The 21,803-nt window shown below is 37.5% G+C and overlaps 1 protein-coding gene and 1 long non-coding RNA gene across 9 annotated transcripts in view; one reads left to right on the plus strand and one right to left on the minus strand.

Annotated features, from left to right (window-relative positions):
* The window catches only part of Haspin (haspin), a 29,291-nt gene extending 16,049 nt beyond the window's left edge, over positions 1 to 13,242 (minus strand). For 5 of the 7 annotated variants that reach the window (XM_086826045.1, XM_086826044.1, XM_020958654.2 and 2 more), the window contains exons 1-2: positions 12,549 to 12,773; positions 11,574 to 12,486 (exon numbers count right to left, since the gene is read on the minus strand). In XM_086826045.1, coding sequence (XP_086682171.1) covers positions 11,574 to 12,486; positions 12,549 to 12,613 — 978 coding nt within the window. In that variant the 5' untranslated portion in view covers positions 12,614 to 12,773. Of the gene's footprint in view, positions 1 to 11,573; positions 12,487 to 12,548; positions 12,774 to 12,810; positions 12,828 to 13,170 lie in introns of those variants that run through there. The other 2 variants (XM_086826042.1, XM_086826043.1) reach the window with 2 other exon arrangements.
* Positions 1,516 to 16,475, plus strand: LOC147644646 (uncharacterized). 2 transcript variants are annotated; one of them, XR_015270179.1, is made up of 2 exons: positions 1,516 to 1,591; positions 16,293 to 16,475. It is a non-coding gene; the product is annotated as an uncharacterized LOC147644646 (long non-coding RNA). The 2 variants fall into 2 exon arrangements; XR_015270180.1 differs by lacking the exon at positions 1,516 to 1,591 and adding an exon at positions 15,957 to 16,226.
* The last annotated feature ends 5,328 nt before the right edge of the window (positions 16,476 to 21,803 follow it).

Here is a 21,803-nt window from a genome sequence, read left to right on the forward strand (position 1 = left end):
TGCCCTTCTATCATCGACTAAATCACCAAGAAGCACTCTGCGCAAAGGCCTTAAATATCAAAGACACTATGGAGTCTGTCGTACAAATGATTAATAAAATACGGGGAGGTCATAATGCCTTAACATACCGTAAATTTAAGTTCGTGTTACATGAACTCAAAACGCAGTATGTCGATTTATAACAGATTTTCGTTGGCTGTGCGGGGACGTTGCCTGGAACGTTTTATCTCTCTAAGAAAGGAAGTGTTAATATTTCTGAAGGACGAAGAGAGAAGATCGGAAGAACTAATTTGCCAAATTAGAAGACCCACAATTTCCATCACAAGTGTATTTTTTATCAGATATAATGAATTTTCCTAACATTTTGAACTTCAAACATTGAAGCAGTGACAACGCTTTCCAAATTGATGGATTCAAAATAAAAATGACTCTATTGAAAAATGATTTGAATAAAAATATTTTAAATAATTTCCCTGTTGCGACAAACTAATGGCAGAGTTCCCCACATTAATGTTTTCAACATATTCTTTATATGTAAAAAATTTAAAGAATTTTTTAAAGAGCGCTTCAGAGAATTTATGGAAATTAAAAAAAACTAGTTGAAGTATTTCTAAATCCAAAAGGCATAAATATATACCGCCTAAGTTCCAAATGGATCTCGGTGGCCTGCAAGCCGACTAAAAATTATTTGCAAATAAGGAAATCGGCAGGGATTTTTGGAAACAAGTGCCTACTGACCAGTATTCGAACCTTAAAGCTTCAATGCTTCAGTTGGAAGCATGGTTATGCTCTTTTTCTAAAAATTTTTTGGCGTACTAAACATATATTTTTATTTCAGACAAATTAAATACAACAAATAGATTAGAGCTATTTACCTAATTGTATCCGCAATATATTTTATATTGTTTAAATTAATACAGCCTAAGCAGAAAAATGTAATTAATTTTCAGACAGAAAAATAAAACGACATTAATAAAACTAGAAACCAAAAAAACTCTTATACTGTTCACACTTCCGTGACTCTTCTCGAAGAGCCACTTGCGAGTCCTTTAGAAGAGTCGCTTTCGAGTCCCATTTTCTCCCGACAGAAGATCAGAAAGCGATATCGCGGGCGATCAAATTAATCTTCTAGAAATGGTTTGCATTAAGTAAAGATTAAGTTGACTTCGACCAGTTAATAAAAAACATTCTTTAAAAAGAAATCACAAATTTTTGTCTGTGTATTTACTTTCCTAAAATTTTTTTCAGGCCCATAATTGCGACGCGCAGCGACTCTGATTTTTGTTAAAATTCCTTTATTTTTTGTGCCCATGTATGATTTAAATCATTTATTTTTCTCATTGCAGTTAACAGCACCATTAGGGCAGATGCAGTCCAGTGTGACCAACACCCAGTACAAATGGTCTTAATCGAGAATTTTCCCAAGACTCAATATACAAAAAAAAAATGTTTCAGAACAGCCATGTGCGCCTCCCTGACGTCAAGTTTCAGTAGCTTCTTTATGCATCTCTACACGTGAGCCACAGCCTTGATTACAAGTGGCACCAATGTGTCCTGCTCCTGAAGAGCGTTCGAGATCCCTGGATACTTGGTATGGCTAATTTGCAGTTACATATATTGCACGTGATTGCCAAAGAAAATATAATTACTAAAATGATTAACGGCCACACATTAGTTGCGCAATATCAGGCTTTTTTTATGGCAACGACAATCGCGCTGGTGTAGAACAAGCAAGTGCGTATGTGTGTGCTTTTGTTGAAAATTGAAATTATTTTCTTCACATGTTTTTCACGTCGCACGCTAATACCCTTATGTTTCAATGTGATGTCATGTATAAAATTAATTTGTTTATAAACATCCGGCCATTACTATCAAACTACAGGGGTAGTCAGAAGTATTCACAAATTCACAATTATTTTCACCGCCAAACTTATTTTTGTTATTATTCTTGTTTTTGTTGACCGATTTCCATGAAATTTTTTTTTATTGCATAAATTGATCTATTCAGAAACAAGCTGAAAACAAAAGATAACGCTTCATAGAAAAATATTAAAAGAAAAAGAAAATATGTCTATTTATTTTGGATATAGCTTAATAAACCCAAATTCAACCAATTGAAAGCCTTCATCGATACCAAAGAACATTTTTTGAACTATTAAAAAAGTAATTTATGAGATTCTTGCTAAAAAAATATTAAATTTTAATAGCATTAAACTTAAGACGAAAACAAATTATGTGTAAATATTACACTGCAGATGAATCTATTCTTTTACTTATAGCACTTTTCTATGAATTGTTATCTTTCTAATTCCTTTTTAGCTCGTTTCTGCATAGATCAATCTACGCAATAAAAAATTTCAGGAAAAACAGTCAACAACGACAAGAATAACAACTAAAAGATATTTGGCTATGAAAATGTTCGAAGTGTAAATACTTTTGACTGCCTTTGTATATTCGAATAATTATAATATAAAATATTCGTTTTTTGATATGTGAAGCAAGTGTCTTCCAAAATGAACTTAGAACTTATAAAGTGAAGAGAATATTTTAATCCGTTAAAATTCGTGTGGACACAAAAATCGGCAACTATCGCTGCACGCGTACTCGAGAGCGGCTGGCTCTAGAGCCATCTCTCATTGGCTTTTGCACGAAATATAAGAGAGCCTAAGACCAGTTCAAAAGCGAGCACGAAAAAATAGTGTGCAAAACAATCTTCTCATCTCATCTTAATTAACAATTCTATTGACTTTGGTATTGCTGTATGACTCTTGGACGTTGATGCACTAAGGTCAGTACATTCAAGTGGCCCGTATGACACCAGGCACGTACCTGTTTGGGTTAGGTGTTAGTAGGCGCGATGGAAAATATAGGACAGAATACAAGGAAATTGACTACCGGCGTGCTGCGAGATTGTTAGCTTGCATGCTTACCAAGTGTGTTAGTATTAAAGATTTTAATTTGGGAAGGTTATCTACGATAGAGATTAGTGTGTACAAATCATTATAATTTGCACATAGCACTCTAAAGGGTTCATGCAGTTCAAAGGAGGTTCTACAGTGGCGCAACACTAATGGGATATAGGATCTAGTAGTTCTACATGGTACATGGAAATTAAGCTGACTCAACAAATCAGCACTTTCCACATCACCATGTATAAGGTTAAAAATAAAGGTTATCCATAGCATCGTTCTACGATTGGCTAAGGACGGCAAGTTTATTAATAGGAGTCTACTAGAGTAGGAAGGTAATCTTTGGTTTGCATCCCAATTTAAACCGCGTAGAGCAAAAAGTAAAAAGTTCTTTTGAACCGACTCAATGCAAACGCAGCATCCATATTCTAGGATAGGACGAACTAAGGAAGTATATAAGGATTTAGTAACATAGGGGTCATTGAATTCCTTCGACCACCGTTTAATAAATCCAAGCACACCCCTTGCTCTATTTACCATAGACGAAATATGATCAATAAAGTCAAGATTTGGGTCCAAGCGGACACTCAAATCGTCAACAGAATTAATTTTTTCCAAAGTGCAGCAGGAACGACACGAGAGAATGTCATTAGCTTGCATTTCGAGCCATTTAAGTTTAATAAGTTTACACGGCACCAAGTTTGAAAATTATTAAGATCTGTTTGTAAATCCGACTGGCAGGCAACGTCATTGTATTGCACGCAAAGCTTGACGTCATCCGCGTACATAAGTACTCTGGAGTTAGTCAAGACTTTTGGCAGGTCATTTATAAATAATGTAAACAATAAGGGTCCCAAATGGCTTCCTTGCGGGACGCCAGATGTAACCCTTAGAACATTGGATAAATTATTCTTAAAGAAGACCTTTTGCGTCCTGCCATTGTTTGATTGTTGATCTTCGCTTCATAAAACCATGTTGACATGGAGAAATAACCGATCTACAAAGGTGCTGTAAGTGAGGGGTGATGTTTTCAAATAATTTAGGGATTTAGGGCCGACAACTTAGAGATTCCTCTATAATTGCTGGCATCCAATTTACTACCTTTTTTGTGGAGAGGAATAATAAACGATTCCTTCCAAATAATGGGAAAGTGGGAGGTTTCGAAGGACAAGGTAAACAATTTCAGAAGGGGATAGCACAGGGCGTCGCCTGAGCACACAGCCAGGAATTCCGTCGGGACCTGGCGAATAAACTGGCTTGACACGATGAAGATCTGAAGAGAGAGCTTTCGTTAAGGCTAGGACAGAAAATTAAATTTCATTTGGGTATGTCGTAGGAATAGGTCTGGTGTAGATACGAAGAGCTAGAATAGGTTGTTTGAAAAAACTGCGGAAATAGATCGGCCATTGCCTGATCATTATTTGCGGTAGTATTTTCAAATGAAAGCGAGGAAGGATTTGTTTTAGGCTTACGTTTAATGTTAACGAAATTATAAAACTGTTTTGGGTCCTGTGAGAACTGGGCCCTACAACGAGTTAAATAGTTTTTATAACACTGCGCGTTCAGCACGGTAACCGAGCTGATAAATAAGATGATAGGGCAGATTGAGAACCGGTGATTTTAAATTTAGCATACGGTCTAGATTTTTTATTTTTAAGTCGGCTCAACTCTTTAGTAACCCACGGCGGTTTATTCTAGCTTGGCGGATAATATAACGGAACACATTCAGTAAAAAATGAATTCATGGCACTGTAAAAAATATCCACGGCAACTGCCATGTCAGTGCACATGTATAGATCGGACCAATTGAACTCGTTTATAAAATAATAAAAGCCGTTCAAAGTCCGTTTTGCGAAAACATAGGACTTTATTGGCTGGACGGTCAAAAATATTCTGTACGTCACACCCAATATCAAGAGTCACATCGAAAGTTGGATGATAAGGATCTTCGGGCTGCGTCAGAGGCGCCACCCTTGCTAAACTGACTCGCAGGATCAGAGACGAAGCAAAGATCGAGCAAGCGCTGTAAGGAATTTCGCACATGGTTGACTTGAGACAGCGAAATGTCAAAGTGATAAAGTCATGTTGTGTAGGTGTATGGAGAGTATTGGTGGAATTATTTGAGCACCAAAAAGCACCAGGGATATTAAAATCTCCTAGAGCTACCAACTGGTCTCTATCCAAAAGTCTACTGGAAACCATCTGAATAGCGGAAAGGTGATTCCAATAAAAAGGAAGTTCCGACAATGGAGGTATATAGGTACAGGTAATAAAAATGGAGCTACCTTCGATAGATAGCTTCACACAGAGGAATTCGTTGCATTCCTCAAAGGTTAATAATTCTGACGTGAGTGAGGAGTCCACCGCTATGAGAACTCCACCCCCGCGTCTGATAGAGCGATCTAGCCGATATATCGTGAACACAGCTGGAAAAACTTCGGAGCTCAGAATCTTCGGCTTTAACCAGGTTTCTGTGAGCACAATAACCTGAGATGCAAACGAAAGGCTATCAGAATACAAGTTAGGAAGCTTACTACGTAAGCCTCTTGCATTCTGATAGGAAATACCTAGGGAGTAGCTATGTTTTTTGGGTCGGGATTAGAAGACGTAGAAGGCGCAGTGGTATCATTAGGCCTGGGAAGAGTTATTCCTACAGGCTGCTTTTTCTTTTTCTTCGCCTCGAACTCCTTAACAACGATGTACTCTGGCCAGAAGTTGGGAGAGCAAATAACAGGCCAAGCTAGGTGAAGCTACTTTTGTTATTTGAAAAAAGATGAAGAAAAAAGAATTTCGTGTGCTGATAAAATATTGCTTTTTGAAGGGAAAAAATACAATTGAAGCAAAATCTTGGCTTGATGAAGAGTTTCCAGAGTCTGCACCAGGAAAATCAACCATCATTGATTGGTATGCCAAATTTAAACGTGGTGAAATGAGCACTGAAGATGGCGAACGCAGTGGACGCCCAAAAGAGGCTGTCACTGACGAAAACGTCAAAAAAGTTCACAAATTAATTTTTAATGACCGTAAACTGAAGTTGATGGAGATAGCTAACATTGTGAAGATATCATCTGAATGGGTACATCATATCATTCACGAATATCTGTGCATGAGAAAGCTGTGTGCAAAATGGCTGCCGCGCGAGCTCACAATCGACCAAAAGCAACAACGTTGTAATGATTCTGAGCAGTGTTTGAAGCTGTTTAAGCGCAATAGACCTGAATTTTTTCATCGATATGTGAGAATGGATGAAACATGGCTCCATCATTTCACTCCGGAGTCCAATCGACAATCAGCTGAGTGGACTGCACATGATGAACCGAATCCAAAGCGAGGAAAAACACAACAGTCAGCTGGCAAGGTTATGGCATCAGTATTCTGGGATGCGCACGGTATAATATTCATTGATTACCTCAAAAAGGGTCAGACCATCAACAGCTATTATTATATGGAGTTATTGGATCGTTTGAAGGATGAAATCGCTAAAAAACGGCCCCATTTGAGGAAGAAAAAAGTTTTGTTTCATCAGGACAATGCACCGTGTCACAAATCCATGAAAACAATGGCAAAATTGCAGGAATTGCGCTTCGAATTGCTTCCACATCCACCGTATTCGCCAGATCTGGCCACCAGTGACTTCTTCCTGTTCTCAGACCTCAAAAGAATACTCGCTGGAAAGAAATTCAGCGCCAATGAAGAAGTAATCGCCGAAACTGAGGCCTATTTTGAAGCAAAAGACAAATCGTACTACAAAAATGGTATCGAAAAGTTGGAAGACCGCTATAATCGCTGTATCACCCTCGAAGGGAACTACCTTGAATAATTAAAAAGAATTTTCAAAAAAAAAAATGTTTTACTATGGTAGACCGGGGAATTTTCAATTGGCCTGTTAGTGTTAAAGAGCTCGTTAGGGACATTTATTTTGAAAGATGAAATGTCCCTTGCGTAAGAAAATTTGAACTTTTCCACCTTTATCTTAATTTTTTCGGCTCTGGTTTTGCCTTGTATAAAGGCGAGAACATCTTCCGATGTGTGGTCAGGGGAGAGCCGCGAAACAAAAATATGTCTCGTCGGTGGAACCGCTATAAGGGCTTTTGGCAAGGCAGGTTGGTTATCTGCCGTGCCATTGTCGGCCGGTATTCCGGGCCTAACACCCTGGGCAGATATATTTGTGTGCACGGGACTTTGAGGGGTCAATATTTGCGACCCCCCAGGGGATAAAACAGAAATCACCGGCGGTACGGACACTCCCGCTGCACATTCGGATACCGAATCTTTCCTAGAGCTCGATCTCAGCACTCTTGGAATTAATGCTGAGGTCGAGGGCTGTGCCGTGAGAGGCTGCTGCTGAGAGCCTGTTGCAGGTAGTTGGGGTCCGTCTACATGCTGCCCACCAATAGCATTTTGCGCCTAGGAGACTCATTTAATAGCGTAAGGCTATTAAATTGGGTGTCCAGCGCCAAGAACATATCAAGAGTTTTACGAAAACTCGTTAAAATGCCCTTAAAACCGTATTTGGTTTGCCGCATGAAAGACATCATCTCCCTTTCTACATCGCGACAGGCCTCACAACAGAAACGCAGGCCGATGTTTTTTTTTACATCGTCCACCGTCCGAGCTGCAACTCCAATACACTTGGCGTGCATGACGTTGTCGCACAGCCAGCAGCCGATTGTAAGGTCACCTGCAGCAATTGCCTTTTTGCAAGTTTTGACGAAACAGACAATATTTCCGGACATTATAAGGACTTACCACTGTACTTGTACTTGGAAAAAATAACAACAGAGCTATGAAAAAAGAAGGGACGAGTCACAGTGAGAGCAAGAGAGCGGGAGAGCGAATAAGATCGAATAAGATAAAAAGTGCAGCGGCACAGCTAAAGCGAGAGAGTGGGAGAGCGTGGGAGAAACGTAGATAAAACGTTTAGCTGTTGCGACGGCGCAAACAAAAACTAGACGAAGAAGGCACAAAAAGGAATGCAAAATATGCAAAAGCTAGCACTAGCAGCACAACTAAATTGAAAAATAAAACCAATTATAAACACAAATTAGAATAGCTGCATGCGCACGCGAAGTGAACAGGAAGTTATAAACACAAATTAGAAAATTTAAGTTAACCCCGGTGGTTAGATTCAAACTATAGTACAAATCGAGAGCGCAAGAAAAAACACGTCCGTTCACTTGGAAAGAGGAAAGACTATCGAGCACCAAAGAGAAGTCGCACTCCATCACAGCAGCCGTTTCTCATGGCTCGGCGCTGGAAACTTTTGTGGAACCCCATGTAAGGTGTTCTCAAATTTTAGGCTTTGCGGATGATGTAACGTTAAAAGTGGTCGACCAAGAGCTTTGGGCAGCTATCGCGTAAATCAGGGCAATATTGCTTTTGTTTGCAGAGTTGGCAGAGGAGGCAGCGTCGAAAAATTCTTTCAAAATATACCTGGAGATGTTTATGCTTTTGATTCTATTTAAAGAACTGTACTGTAAGGTTTTCTTCTAAGCACAGTTTGCAAATGAGAAGATTCGCCATTTTGAAGACGATTTGTGATTTGATTTTTTAATATTTTCTGATGCTTTGACCTTAGTAAAACGAAATACTTGTAAAGCAAAACATTTAAAACTTAAAAACTAATAAAAAAGAGGAAACGAAGGTAAGTTCGCCACGCTGCAGATTGTATACCCTTACAGTTTGCAATATGATTAATTCCAAAAATTAAATTTAACAAGGAAGGAAGCTAACTTCGGCACGCCGAAGTTTATATACCCTAGCAGATAGAACTTCTATGACTAGGAATCCATACAAAATAAAATAAAAATATATGATATAGTCGTCCGATCTGGTCCGTTCCAACATATATACGAGTGAGAATACAGAGAAGGCCAACTAAAAAGTTTCATGCAGATAGCTTCAAAACTGAGAGACTAGTTTGCGTAGAAACGGACAGACGGACATGGCTAGATCGACTCGGCTGTTGGTCCTGATCAAGAATATATATACTTTATATGGTCGGAGGTGCCTCCATCACTGCGTTGCAAACTTCTGACTCAAATTATAATACCCTGCAAGGGTATAAAAATTAACATTAGAAAAACTTATATGTGAATCATTGTGCGTTTGCCGATTTCCCTAGGTTTTTCTATGAATTAACCGATCGCTCAATGATAGCTATATATGATTTTCAATTCTTAAAATATGTACGATCTTTCTAACCAGAGTACATGCATTTCACTACTATTTTTCTATCAGAATAAAGGAGGTCTATCGACCTGTCAAGCAGGAATAATTTTTGTTACCCTTGTTACAACACAGATAGTAAAACAGATGCCAACAACGATAGATGAATTTTTAAGTTGTCAACCATTCCAAAGCCTTTTGAGAATATAAATAGTACATAGCATTTTGTTCGTTTTAACATAAACTGCATAAACTGCAGACCGAGAACAACTAATCCTTTGGTCTCGCTTTCATATAAGGTTTCAGACATAATGTTATTTATACTGATTTCAGTAAATTATTTGATACTTTATGCGTGTTAGGAAACGGGGTTTCCGAGTGATCTTCTTAGATGACAGATCTCAAGTTGTCTGATTGACAGGAAATAAAAGGTCCTTATTAAATATCTGGGATCCAGGCGACAGAAAAATAAATTTTTGATGTCGGATCAACCGTAATTGGATTTTTATTATAACATAGGAAGACAATTTTAAATCACAGAGCCTCAAACCTGAAAAATACATTCGGTAAAATTTGTTTTAAGCGCTGTACTTGAAGCATCCTTAAATCCGTTTTTACATTTTTGAAAAATCTGTATTGTACGATGTATTGTATGTACTCCTAACTCCTTAAAAATTAAAACGAAAATAAAAACCGCTCACCCAACTTTTTGAGAGAGGGAGAGCGCAGGAGAGATAGATACCTACATGACATTTTTATACTCTTGCAGGGTATAATAATTTCAGTCAGAAGTTTGCAACGCAGTGAAGGAGGCACATCCGACTATATAAAGTATATATATTCTTGATCAGGATCAACAGCCGAGTCGATCTAGCCATGTCCGTCTGTCCTTCTGTCCGTCTGTCCGTTTCTACGCAAACTAGTCTCTCAGTTTTTAAGCTATCTGAATGAAACTTTTTAGTTAGCCTTCTATATACTCTCACTCGTATATATGTCGGAACGGGCCGGATCGGACGACTATATCATATAGCTGCCATAGGAATGATCGGAACAATTTTACAAAAAAAATTTTTACTTTTTTAGTTTTCAATAGAATTGGATCAAATTTGAGATATAGCCATTTTACTATACACTACAATTTTGCATAAAATTTTATGAAAATCGGACTACTATATCATATAGCTCCCATAGGAACGATCGAGAAATTAATACAATTAAATTTATAACTTTTTTCAGTTTTCAGCTGATTTTCATCAAATTTGAGGTATAGCCATTTTATATAAGTCTTAAATTTTGTGTCAAATTTCATAAAATTGGACGACTATATCATATAGGTGCCATACAAACGATCGTTTGATGTGGAGAAAAAATGCAAATCAGTGAATGTAAAACTGCAAATATAATATGTATAGGTGAATGAAATGAAAGCAGGTATTACTTCATTGTTTTTTAACACAAATATATATAATTATATATATATATAATTTATATTGTATGGATTCCTATTTATAGAAGTTCTATCTGCAAGGGTATATAAACTTCGGCGTGCCGAAGTTAACTTCCTTTCTTGTTTACTGGTAAAATTATACATATTTATATTTATATATTTTTTAAAATTAAATATCTTCAGAAGAATATTGTGTCAAAATTTCAAGTTAATTAAAATAAAATTGACGAAGTTATGACTATTTTTATACCTGCGGGATTTTTGTTTTACACTGGATATTTTTTGTGTTTAAAACTTTAAAACGCTTTTCCCACAACTCACGTTTTCAAAGTCGGTGCCCATCATATATTCAAAACTACTGCACCGATCCTTTTGAAATTTTAAACACTATTTCTGTACATATTTTGCGCGGTAACGCTGTCAAGTTTTTTTTTGTTCATAATTTTAATTTAACAATGATAAATTAGCCGCCTTTTTTCCAAAAAAAATGGGCTTTCACTTCAGTCTTCAAAAAAATTCAAAATTTGGAATTAAATAAAAAAAATTGACAGCGTTACCTGGGGTATTCTAGATTTTAACGAATAAATTTGGATTTTTGTATGGCAGCTATATGATATAGTATATATATATATATATATAGTAGTATATTTCAATACCATTTTACACAATTTTCTAGAAAAATTTTTAATGCCTATATCTCTGAAAATCTGTTAAAACTAGAAAAGTTATATTTTTTTTTCTGCTCGTTGCCATGGCAGCTATTTAATATAGACGGCCAATCCGGCCTGTTCCATATATATACGAGGGAGAGTATATAGAAGACTAACTGAAGTTTTATTTAGATAGCTTAAAAACTGAGGGAGTAGCTTGCGTAAAAATGGACGGACAGGCGGACATGGCTAGATCGACTCGGCTGTTGATGCTGATTAAGAATATATGATTCCTTCACTGCGTTGCAAACTTCAGACTGAATTTATAATACCCTGCAAGGGTAAGAAAAAGGATGCATACAACTATTATATACATAATAGAACAGCCCACCCCATTACCTTGTGTATATTTACAAATCCGTCAGTGGAATTATTTGCATTCGCTTGGAGACTGGACATTTTTTTAGTTATGATTATTTCTGGCAAGATTTCGGCAAATGATTTTTGCTTCTCTCCGTTAATTTCCATGGATCCTTCGATTGGTATTATCTTTAGTACGATATCAAGGTTATGTTTGGCGTAATTATTGGCAGGAGTGGTGCACCTGAAAACCTCACCGTAAGCGCCTTCACCAACTTTAATTGGGTCCATCATTCGTTTTAATGAATATGTAGCATGAAATGAAAGCGGGTTTAACTGATCGCAATATTTTAAAACTTCTTGTTCATGATCACAACTAATTTCATTAAAATCAGTTAAACATACTGACATACGACCCGTTACTAGTGATCTTGATTTCCCAGCTTTTATAGAACCGCTTGGTGTTATACATTTGCTTATTTCCCTTTGTTTAGTTTCATGAGTCTTTCGCCAAGTGTTTAAAGATTTGCGCCACTTTCCTGGCTGTAATGCAAGAGGAGGCCAATTGACAAGATTGTTTTTGCAATTTAAAGTAATTTCATGAACATCCTTATAACCATTTTTAAGAAAATTTTTAAATCCAATTTCGCTTTTAACATTTGCTTCTGTTTCATTGTTTCTGAGATTATTACATTCAAATCCGTCAAGTTTTATACCAGTTATTGGAGATAGTCCGCAATGAAATAAATCTGAATTAAAACGTTTGGAGCATGGAGTTGATATAGAACAGCTACGATCATGGTTCTTTTTTAAACAATCGGAATAAGAGGAATTTTGCTTTGCTTTAAATGACTCTTGTTTTTCTATGGCCTTGATGCTGTTTTCGACACTTGAGTCTATGTTGAATGATGCTCTTACAGTATCTTTAATTATATTAAGTTCACGTAGTTGCCTGAGGAAAAATTTTTTTAAGTATGTATTTTTATTATAAATCATAATGATATTTCATCTTACGGCCTACGGTTTAACAATTTATCAAAAGAGTCAATCCATTCATCATTTTGTGAAGTCTCTTCCATGGCGTCAACACGATTGTCCGTATGCTTGCATCCAAAATATTGTTCACTTGGCGCATAGAGATTTAATCCTTCAATAGTATTTTTCCTTTGTGAAAGTAACGCAACCTAGCGGTGACAAAAGCGAACTTTCGGTCTATTTATACTTATCGATATTTAAACTGTGGTCAAGGTGTCATAAAACATTGTGGATACGTCACTGCTTTTTTTTTAGAAATAAAATAATATAAAAATTTAATTGGCAACAAAATAACTTATGTGCAATCCTCCAGAAAGGTCCACCGCTATTGATCAAGACTAAGACAATTTTTCATTTTCTAAAATGAACTAAAAAAAACGATGTCAAACACTCGCAAACGCAAATAATGTTGTTTCCATCAAAAAGTCATAAAAAATGGCATGTTTTGTTTTTATGACAATCATTTAAACTTTTTTTTTTTGCTTTTACTTTCAATATTTATTTTAATATCAATATTCGTACAGTTTTAGTTTGAATTATCGCTTTCGTGCAAAATGTCGCGTGCGACCGGGACTAAAAATGAATTTAAAATATAACTTACAATTTTTTATCATCCTTCGCTGATATCAGAGGTTAAACTGGTTTTTTGCAAATTTAACTACTGTTTTTGTCGCGTTCGAATGGAGTACATTTTAGTGAATATCTTGAAAACGAACAAGGGCCCAAAATCGATCTTAGCACCAATTGTAGTGCTAACCAAAATTAGAAACGTATTCTAATTTTGAAAAACTAAAATAAGGTCTTGGCACATGTTTTTTTTTAGTTTTGATACGTACGAATGTCGCGTTCGACACCAGAGAATTGCCCATATACAAAATCTGAGAAAAATAATATATTAACAATTTAACAATTAAATGAACTGATTATATTTCGGAAGACAAGATGGTGGGAAAATTGAAGGAAAACACGATTGCGAGAACGGCACTATTTCTTAATCATGACAAAGTTGTCTTAATAACGGCTGAAAAAACTTTGGTGATTATGTTTTAAAATCTACATTAATAGAGCCATCAATCATTAATAGCAAAATTGTTGCTGTTTTCCAAAAGAGATCCATCTGCCTTTCTCCTTCCGTTGAAGTAATGTCCATAAGTTTGTGCGTTTTCGATGTTTCTTGATTTGCCGATGGAAAGGCAACTCCGAATTTTTCTTCTAGTCTGTGAAAATTTTAGAAGTTAAAAGTGTGTCACAGAAATTAGAGGTGTTTTCCGGTATGTTCTAGCCCTTAATTTAGTTAACTTATTTCGCAGCAGCCATATTAACAAGCTTTGTCTATATTTTGGATGAGCCACAGCTGTTCGATCAGCTACTATCGTATGGAAGATGGAGATATAACTCTGTGGGAAAATGACTGTGTGTGATGGACTGTGTGGGAAAACAGTATTACGGCTGTAATTCAAAAGTAAACCCCCATCTAGGTGTTAGAGCTCGAAAATATGCCTGCAGTTCGGAAAAGAGACAAGGCATCATCAGTATGTATCTAAACATCTATTAGAAAACTCTTTAGAGAAAAAGTTTTGCCGCTCTTCTAATCAAAGTGCCTAATAAAAACTACCAAAGTGGAAACGAAGCCCAACTACGGTTTTTATTTTCTGGAAGAACACCATGTGGAACAACAACAACAACAACATTCAATCAACCCCTGCCATCGACCGCCGACGAATTATTGGGTTGACGACGGCTACAGATTTTTGGACACCATCCGCCCACTCCTCATCGATTAATTAATGATGAATTGTTTATGAATTTGTTGATGACTTGTTGATGAATTGTTGTTGATGACAGCCTAGAACATTAAGTTCATCAACAATTTGTATGGCCATTCATCGATGAATCATCAACAACATCGCCTTGACTGTTTATGAAACGTACATGAATTACTGATGACTGGTACTGCAGGGAGAACAGGCAAGTACGTATGTACATATGTGTGTGCTTCTGTTCGCAAGTGCAATCACGAAAATTTTTAGTTTTATATTTAGTGCTGCTAACCGCTTGTTTCTGCACTACATATACGTTGTTCCAGAATAAATATTCTTTAATTTACTTGTTGTTTAAAAAAATTAAAAAAAAAACTTTAAATGGATTTTACAACCATTAATAAATATATCAGATTTTGCTTTGCTTTTGAAACAAAATGGGGAAACCAAACAGTTAGCGCGCTTTTCTTAGCCCGCTCTTTTACTCACTCGGGCCCATCCAAAAAAAATTTGACTTTCAGAAAATCATTTAACTAAATTTTATTTTTATATCAATAACAAAAACGGGTAAATTACATTATATGTATTTATAGAATATATATATGTATATATATTTTATATTTGAATTATTAAATAATTATGATTAATAAAAATGAAATTCAAGATCATTTAAATTCATTCCATACTAAGAACTTACAATTTTTAAATGATATATTATAACACATCTACAAAAAAAATAAAATAAAATAAATGTAACAAAATATAATAGCTTCAGTCGCGAAACAGGTTTTATGAGGTACGTCATGTTGCTGTATGCGTAAAAGAAAGCGGTCGGCTCTACCCTGCAGCACCGCATGTCATCAATAGGCCACTGTCATTAACAGTCATCAACGCGCCGACTGCGACTTCTACTAAGGCGACGCTCTGCCGACTGCGACTTCTACTAACTCGACGCTCTGCCAACTGCGACTTCTACCGATTGATGACATGCTGTACTGCAGGGTACTGACCTCTATGATTCTATTGTCTTTGGCACATCTACATATGTGAAAAAATTAGAATTTTTGGCAGATAAATAGTTATAGCTCATCCAAAAATTAAACAATATGTTTGAAATCATTTCTGCGGGAATATTATATTATTCCTCCAGCTATAATGCCTAATGTACAACACCAAAACACTAAATAACAGTAAACAAGAAAGGAAGTTAACTTCGGAACGCCAAAGTTTATATACCCTTGCAGATTGAAATTCATTCACTAGAAATTAATACAATATAAATAATATATATTATTGTTAAAAAAACAACGAAATAATATCTGATTGAATTTCTTTAAACAATACGTATTATACTAGTTGACCCGGCGCCCTTTGTTCCGCCCCTAATTGATGTTTTACTTAACTCCACAGTCATAATTAAATGCAGATAATTCAAATTTCTTTAAAATTTTTTAAATCTCATTATTTGAGAGCAATATGGTAAACTATACTTTTTTCTTTATTTCCGTGCGCAAAAATAAACAACCAAGACGGGATTCGAGCACGGGAACATGCTATTTCCAACGATTGTTCTTGCGATATATTGATTGTCAATGCAAAATCCAACCAAACTGGAAACTGAATCCGCCTAAATTAAAATAAAAAAATTATTTGGAATTACTTCCTCTCCTTTGAATTTGTCCTTGTTGGTCATTGCTAGAATTACATTGTTCATTAGTTTCTTGACTGACAACCGAGTTCCATTTCACAATTTCGGATTAGTCAGATTTCACAGCATGATCAAAGATTGTATAAGTATAAGATTAGTAACGCCATACGATTTTTTTGCACACGATTTTTTCGTGCTGGCTTTTGAACTGGCTCCAGGCTCTCTCGCACTTCTTTCTGTTACTTGCGAGTGCTTATTGCGATTTATTATTATTTCAACATAATGTAAACCTGTTGTGTCACGGATTGTCCACAGGGCCGCAAAATTACTTCGCGGCAAGCCACTGTTTATTGTTGGCTGTGCACTAATGCCGCACGCCCTGGCTGTACCGATCTTGGGCATGTTGGCCCGCGCATCGCCTACCTCATACGGGCTTGGACTGGACGTGCCCGAGCTGCCTACATATTAAATATGAAATGCGGATTTTTATGAGACAAACCCATTTGGAGTTTCATTCCTGGGCGGCTGGGTTCAAGGATTTGGCAAGCCGTTTCCAGAAAACGGAATTTTTTTTCAAAACGATGAAACTGATAAGTGTCACACCAAATATCAATACGGGACCTATTTCAAATAATTTCTTGCCTGTTGCAGACCCTGCGAGCCCCCTTTTGCTGTTTAGCCCACGCAACTCACTTAATGGTCATTCCTTGGGTGTTGCCGATGACTCAGCTGCCGATGTCGCTGCGTCTGGTCAAGTAGTGAATGCTTCCCCTTGTCCTTTACTAGCCGATATCGTCGCATCTCCGACCTTGCAACCAGTCAACGTGGATCAGGCATCTACGTCGCATGATGCTGCCGCAAGCAAAGCCTTGCTGGCCTCGAAGGATGCTCACTTTGCGATCGGCCCGGCGGTCACCATCGCATCTCCTTTAATTTCTAGCCTCAGACAATCTCTTTCAACTATCTCTGGAGTTGCCCCAAGGAGTCCAGCGCCTCTTGCTGGCGTTGCCAAAAGGGCTAGTTTTTGTCTCTCGCCTTAATCCTGGTGCATCCGTGAAAGACATCGCTATTCTGAACTCCTCTGTTTCTGATTGCGAATTATTTGGTGGCAGCTATATTGTCTACAGGCGTGACCGTCAAATACGTACTGGCGGCGACGTTCTTATTACTCTGAAATCTGACCTTATTTCTGAACTGGTTCCCATAACCTACTCAGATAATGCTTTGGAGTTTGTTGCGGTTCGTGTTCAAGTTCACGACTACTCACTCTATGTATCATGCTCTTACATCCCACCCCGGTCTGACGCTACTATTTATCTTCAGCACCTGTCCTTAATCCATCGAATTTACTCAACTCTGGTTGTTAACGACCATTTGATGGCTAAGGGCGATTTTAACCTTCCTTCCATATCTTGTATGCCATCACCTGACACCAATTTTCTAGTTCCCACTGCAACTCATGACTTAGTCCAAGGTCTTATTGACTTTTCTTTGGGCCAATTCAACTACGTCAGAACTGTGGTGATACAATCTTGGACCTTATCTTTGCGTCCGAGCTCGCCAACGACCTTGTCTCAAGAATTGACCTTACAGAAACTGACTACAGAAACCACCAAAATCGGTGTAGAAATGAGTTCCAGGCTAATCCTAAAAACTTTTTTCCTTCTTGTCTTCATCTCAATACTAAGTCCGTGTCTAACGAGCCAGATATAGCGAACCTATTCGCAAAACTTTTCCAGTCTACGTACTCATCCATTGGCTACAATACAACCTCTTCGTATCCTTATTCTCTTCCACACTCTATTTCCATTTTCACGCCTGCTATATGCGAAGACGATGTTTTTCAAAACCTCAAGATACTAAAGCCTTCCTTTTCTTCTGGTCCTGATCGTGTTTCTAGATGTGTTTTGAGACACTGTGCTGGTGCTTTATGCCGACCTCTGTCAATTCTTTTTCAGGTGTCGCTTCGTTTTTCATTTTTCCCAGAAAGTTGGAAGGAATTTTTCATCATTCCTCTCCATAAAAAGGGAAGTAAATCTGATATCGAAATCTACAAAGGAATTGCAAAGCTTAGTGCTATTCCCAAGTTATTCGAACATCTGATTACTGCACAGCTGCAGCAGCAATGCCGGTCAATTATGTCTCCCTCTCAGCACGGCTCTATAAAAAACAGATTAACGTCTACAAACCTTCTTGAATTTTGTGCTGTCATTAGAAATGCTTTCAAATTAAACCAAACGAACGTTATCTTCACCGATTACAGCAAAGCCTTGACTCGGTAAGTCACCTACTATTACTAAAGAGACGTATGCTCTTGGGTTTCCCTGTTTTATTGACTAATTGGATTCCAACATATTTATCCAACCGTACTCAACGTGTTGCCTTTAAGCGCTCTCTCTCAAACCGGGTTCTTGCCACTTCTGGCGTTCCTCAGGGGAGCCACCTGGGGCCACTTCACTCAAATGTGATGATGTACGCAGATGACGTCAAAGTATGTTTGCCATTGACGATTTTTCATTCACATAAGCTTCTGCAAACGGACCTCAATAACATGCAATCCTGGTGCGCTAATAATCTCTTTCTCAACAACTCCAAATGCAAATTTATGTCATTTTACCGGAATAATTGCATCCACACCAATTATTCTATAGGTGCGAGCGATCTTGAACGCATCTATACGGTTACAGATCTCGGAGTCCTGTTTAACGACACCCTTAATTTTAATGACCACATTGGTCTAATTATTGTTAAAGCTACAGGGGTTTTTGCTTTTGTTAAGCGATGGTCAAAGGAGTTTAATGATCCTTATACATAAAAACTTTTTTATATCTCACTCGTTCGCACTATTCTAGAATATTGTTCGTGTGTGTGGTCACCTCAATATGCGACGTATGAAGACCTAATTGAATCTGTTCAGAAACAATTCCAATCCAACAATTGCTCTACGTGGATTAAACTTGGACCCACATCGTCGGGTTCCATCGTATGCCGACAGGCTCCGACTTTTAAACCTCCCCACTCTAAAGAAACCTGCAACGGCGATATTTTTATACTTAAGCTAATCAACGGTCAAATTGGCTCTACATACCTAGAAACAAATTACGACTCGCTGTCCCTGTAAGGTCTTCTCGACATTTTCGTTCAATAGCCCTTAACGTCTGTAAGACGAACATTGACGAGCATGATTCTTTCCGTGTTCTATGTACCATGTGTAAGAAGTATTATTTTCTGTTACTTGTTGAATTGTCCATCGAGTTTAACGTACAAAATTTGTTAAATTACGCATCCTTACCTCTGCCCACCTGATGTGAGTCGGAGCACATCGTTAAAAAACACTCCCGTTTGTTGTGCAGAGGTAAGGTATATTTTAGGAATGGCAGTCATTGCTATTTATTTTTATTAATAAATAAAATAAAGACTTACCATTTGGCCCATTTCTTTTAATTTATATTGATAATATTTTTTGTTTAATTTGGTGAAAATTTTTTAATAATATAACAACTACAGTTCACGGCTCCATACAAGCCGAACCACTGTGCAATGCCGGGAAAAACTCACAAACAACGTCAATTTGCCCAATGCAAACGCTAGAATGCAAACTGTAATCATTGCTGCAATCGTATCGAAACGCTGCTCGATTCAAATCAGAAATTGGTAAATATCGTCGCAAATTATCTATTTGTTGACCTCTGATGTTCGCTCGACGACTCCGCATTGCCAACCGATCTGTTTCACGTGATTAAGAAGCCCGAAGTCGAGCCATACTTTCGCGGCGGTGTTCACGTGTTCTTCTTCAGTCATTTTATTTGCAGTATTCCGTATTCTTCTTGCATTACGGCTTTGTTTCCCGGCTACCTCCCTACCGATTTTCACCCAAATCTGTTCTGCCGTTCTTGAGTTATAAGTGGTGTAACCGACACGACTTTCTATTATATATATAGATAAATATATAATAGAGTCCGATATTCATAAAATTTTACACAAAATTGTATAACAATATAAAATGGCTCTATGCCCAATTTGATAAAAATCTGTTGAAAACTAAAAAAGTAAAAATTTTTTTCGTAAAAATTTTCCGATTGTTCCTATGGCAGCTATATGATATAGTAGACCGATCCGGGACGTTCCGACATATATATGAGTGAGAGTATAAAAAAGATGAACTAAAAAGTATTATTCAGATAGCTAAAACTAAGAGACTAGTTTGCGTGGAAACGGACAGATGGACATGGCGAGATCGACCCGGCTGTTAATGTTGATGTAGGAAATGACAGAATCTATAAAAGAATGCATAATAACTTGCGATGAAATCACAAATGATAAACCTTATTTTAGCTTCAATAATACTAAATATTATAGTTTTCTGATTTTCCGCATCTTTTCAAACCTATAAGTAATAACTTACTAAAAGTTTGAAACCCCTGACGGTTGATAGTTGATTTTGATGTTTGATGTTATGCTTTATAATTAGAGCAGGGATCAGTAACGAGAATATTAGCTTATGCGGGTATGTTTGGCAACACATACATTTAGTCACACTGTTTCTGCGGGCACTAACCAAAACAAGCAGATCCATCGAAATAGTTCAGAAGTGAAAGCCTCTACTAATGCATATGTCCAAAGAGCTAATGATTTCTTTGATTTCCTGAATAGCAGAGTATTAACTGACAAAAACCCCATGAAATGCGCACTTTAACTTGAGAATATAGTTTGGAACAAACAACGTACCTAAACAACGTTAAATACCAAGGAAATAATATAATATAATATAATATATGTCGGCGAATGGATATACCATTCGTATATCAGCGTATGCAGAATGCTAGTTCCTGGAAAGTTTGTCTTACGCGGAACTTTGGCATTCTTGGTTCTATTCTATGATTGGTCCTCTTAGTTCGTTGTGGCGCGACACAGCTGCGCTGTTAGTTTCCTTTTTCACAGGAATCGTTATAGCGAGGCGGCAGCGTGGCGTCGCTGTCGCCGTGTGTGGTTCGAAGGCAGTTCTTAGGCAGAACGATCGGACAGTCTTCAGTGATCGTCAGCCAGGAAAGTCGAAACTCACTCCGCTCGAAAATGGAGCGCGACCACGAATCGACATCAGAAGTGGGATCGGGTCCTCAACCTAATACATTAGATGGACCATGGCGTGCCATCATGGAACTACAAAATCATAATTTAATCGAACCTGTGCGAGCAATTAAAACAATAGATCCTGATGCAGAACAAAGAAAATCGGCGCAACTACCAAAAGTCAATCCAGACAAAGCAGGCGCCATCGCCTCATCGTGGTGTTCAAAGAAAATACCTTAAAAGGCAGTGCGTTGGTCGTGGCTTTAAGCTCAGCATTGGAAGGTAGCGCTTCGCAATTGCTATCTCAAGTGTGCTATGCTGATATAACCTGGCTCGAGTTCAAGGAATTGTTCATACAACGTTTTGATTCAATAGAAACACCAGCCGCTATGTTTCTAAATATTTTAACAAAGCGACCGACTGATGGCGAGTATCTCGCAGTGCACGCCAGCCGCATGGTAACCGAGTTAACGTCGAAATGGCGCAAAATGGAAAAAGAAGAAATTGCCGTATCCGTGACTCTTGCTGTGCTGGCAAATTTCGATAATCGCTTGCAGCGTTTGAGTTTCACATCAAATGTTCGAACCCGAGGCGATCTACAGTCAGAATTAAAAGCGTTCACATTCAATAAAAGAAAAAGTGGATTTGTTGAGCAGCAATCTGAAGGCTATCCAAAAAGGCAAAAGCAATCCTCGATAGAGTGCCATTTTTGTGGAAAATTAGGCCACAAGATGTTTGAATGCAAACTGAAGAAGC

This window comes from Drosophila serrata, unplaced genomic scaffold (assembly GCF_035046125.1).
Source record: "Drosophila serrata isolate PLE 108 unplaced genomic scaffold, ASM3504612v1 contig_125, whole genome shotgun sequence".
Classification (NCBI taxonomy): Eukaryota; Metazoa; Arthropoda; class Insecta; order Diptera; family Drosophilidae; genus Drosophila; species Drosophila serrata.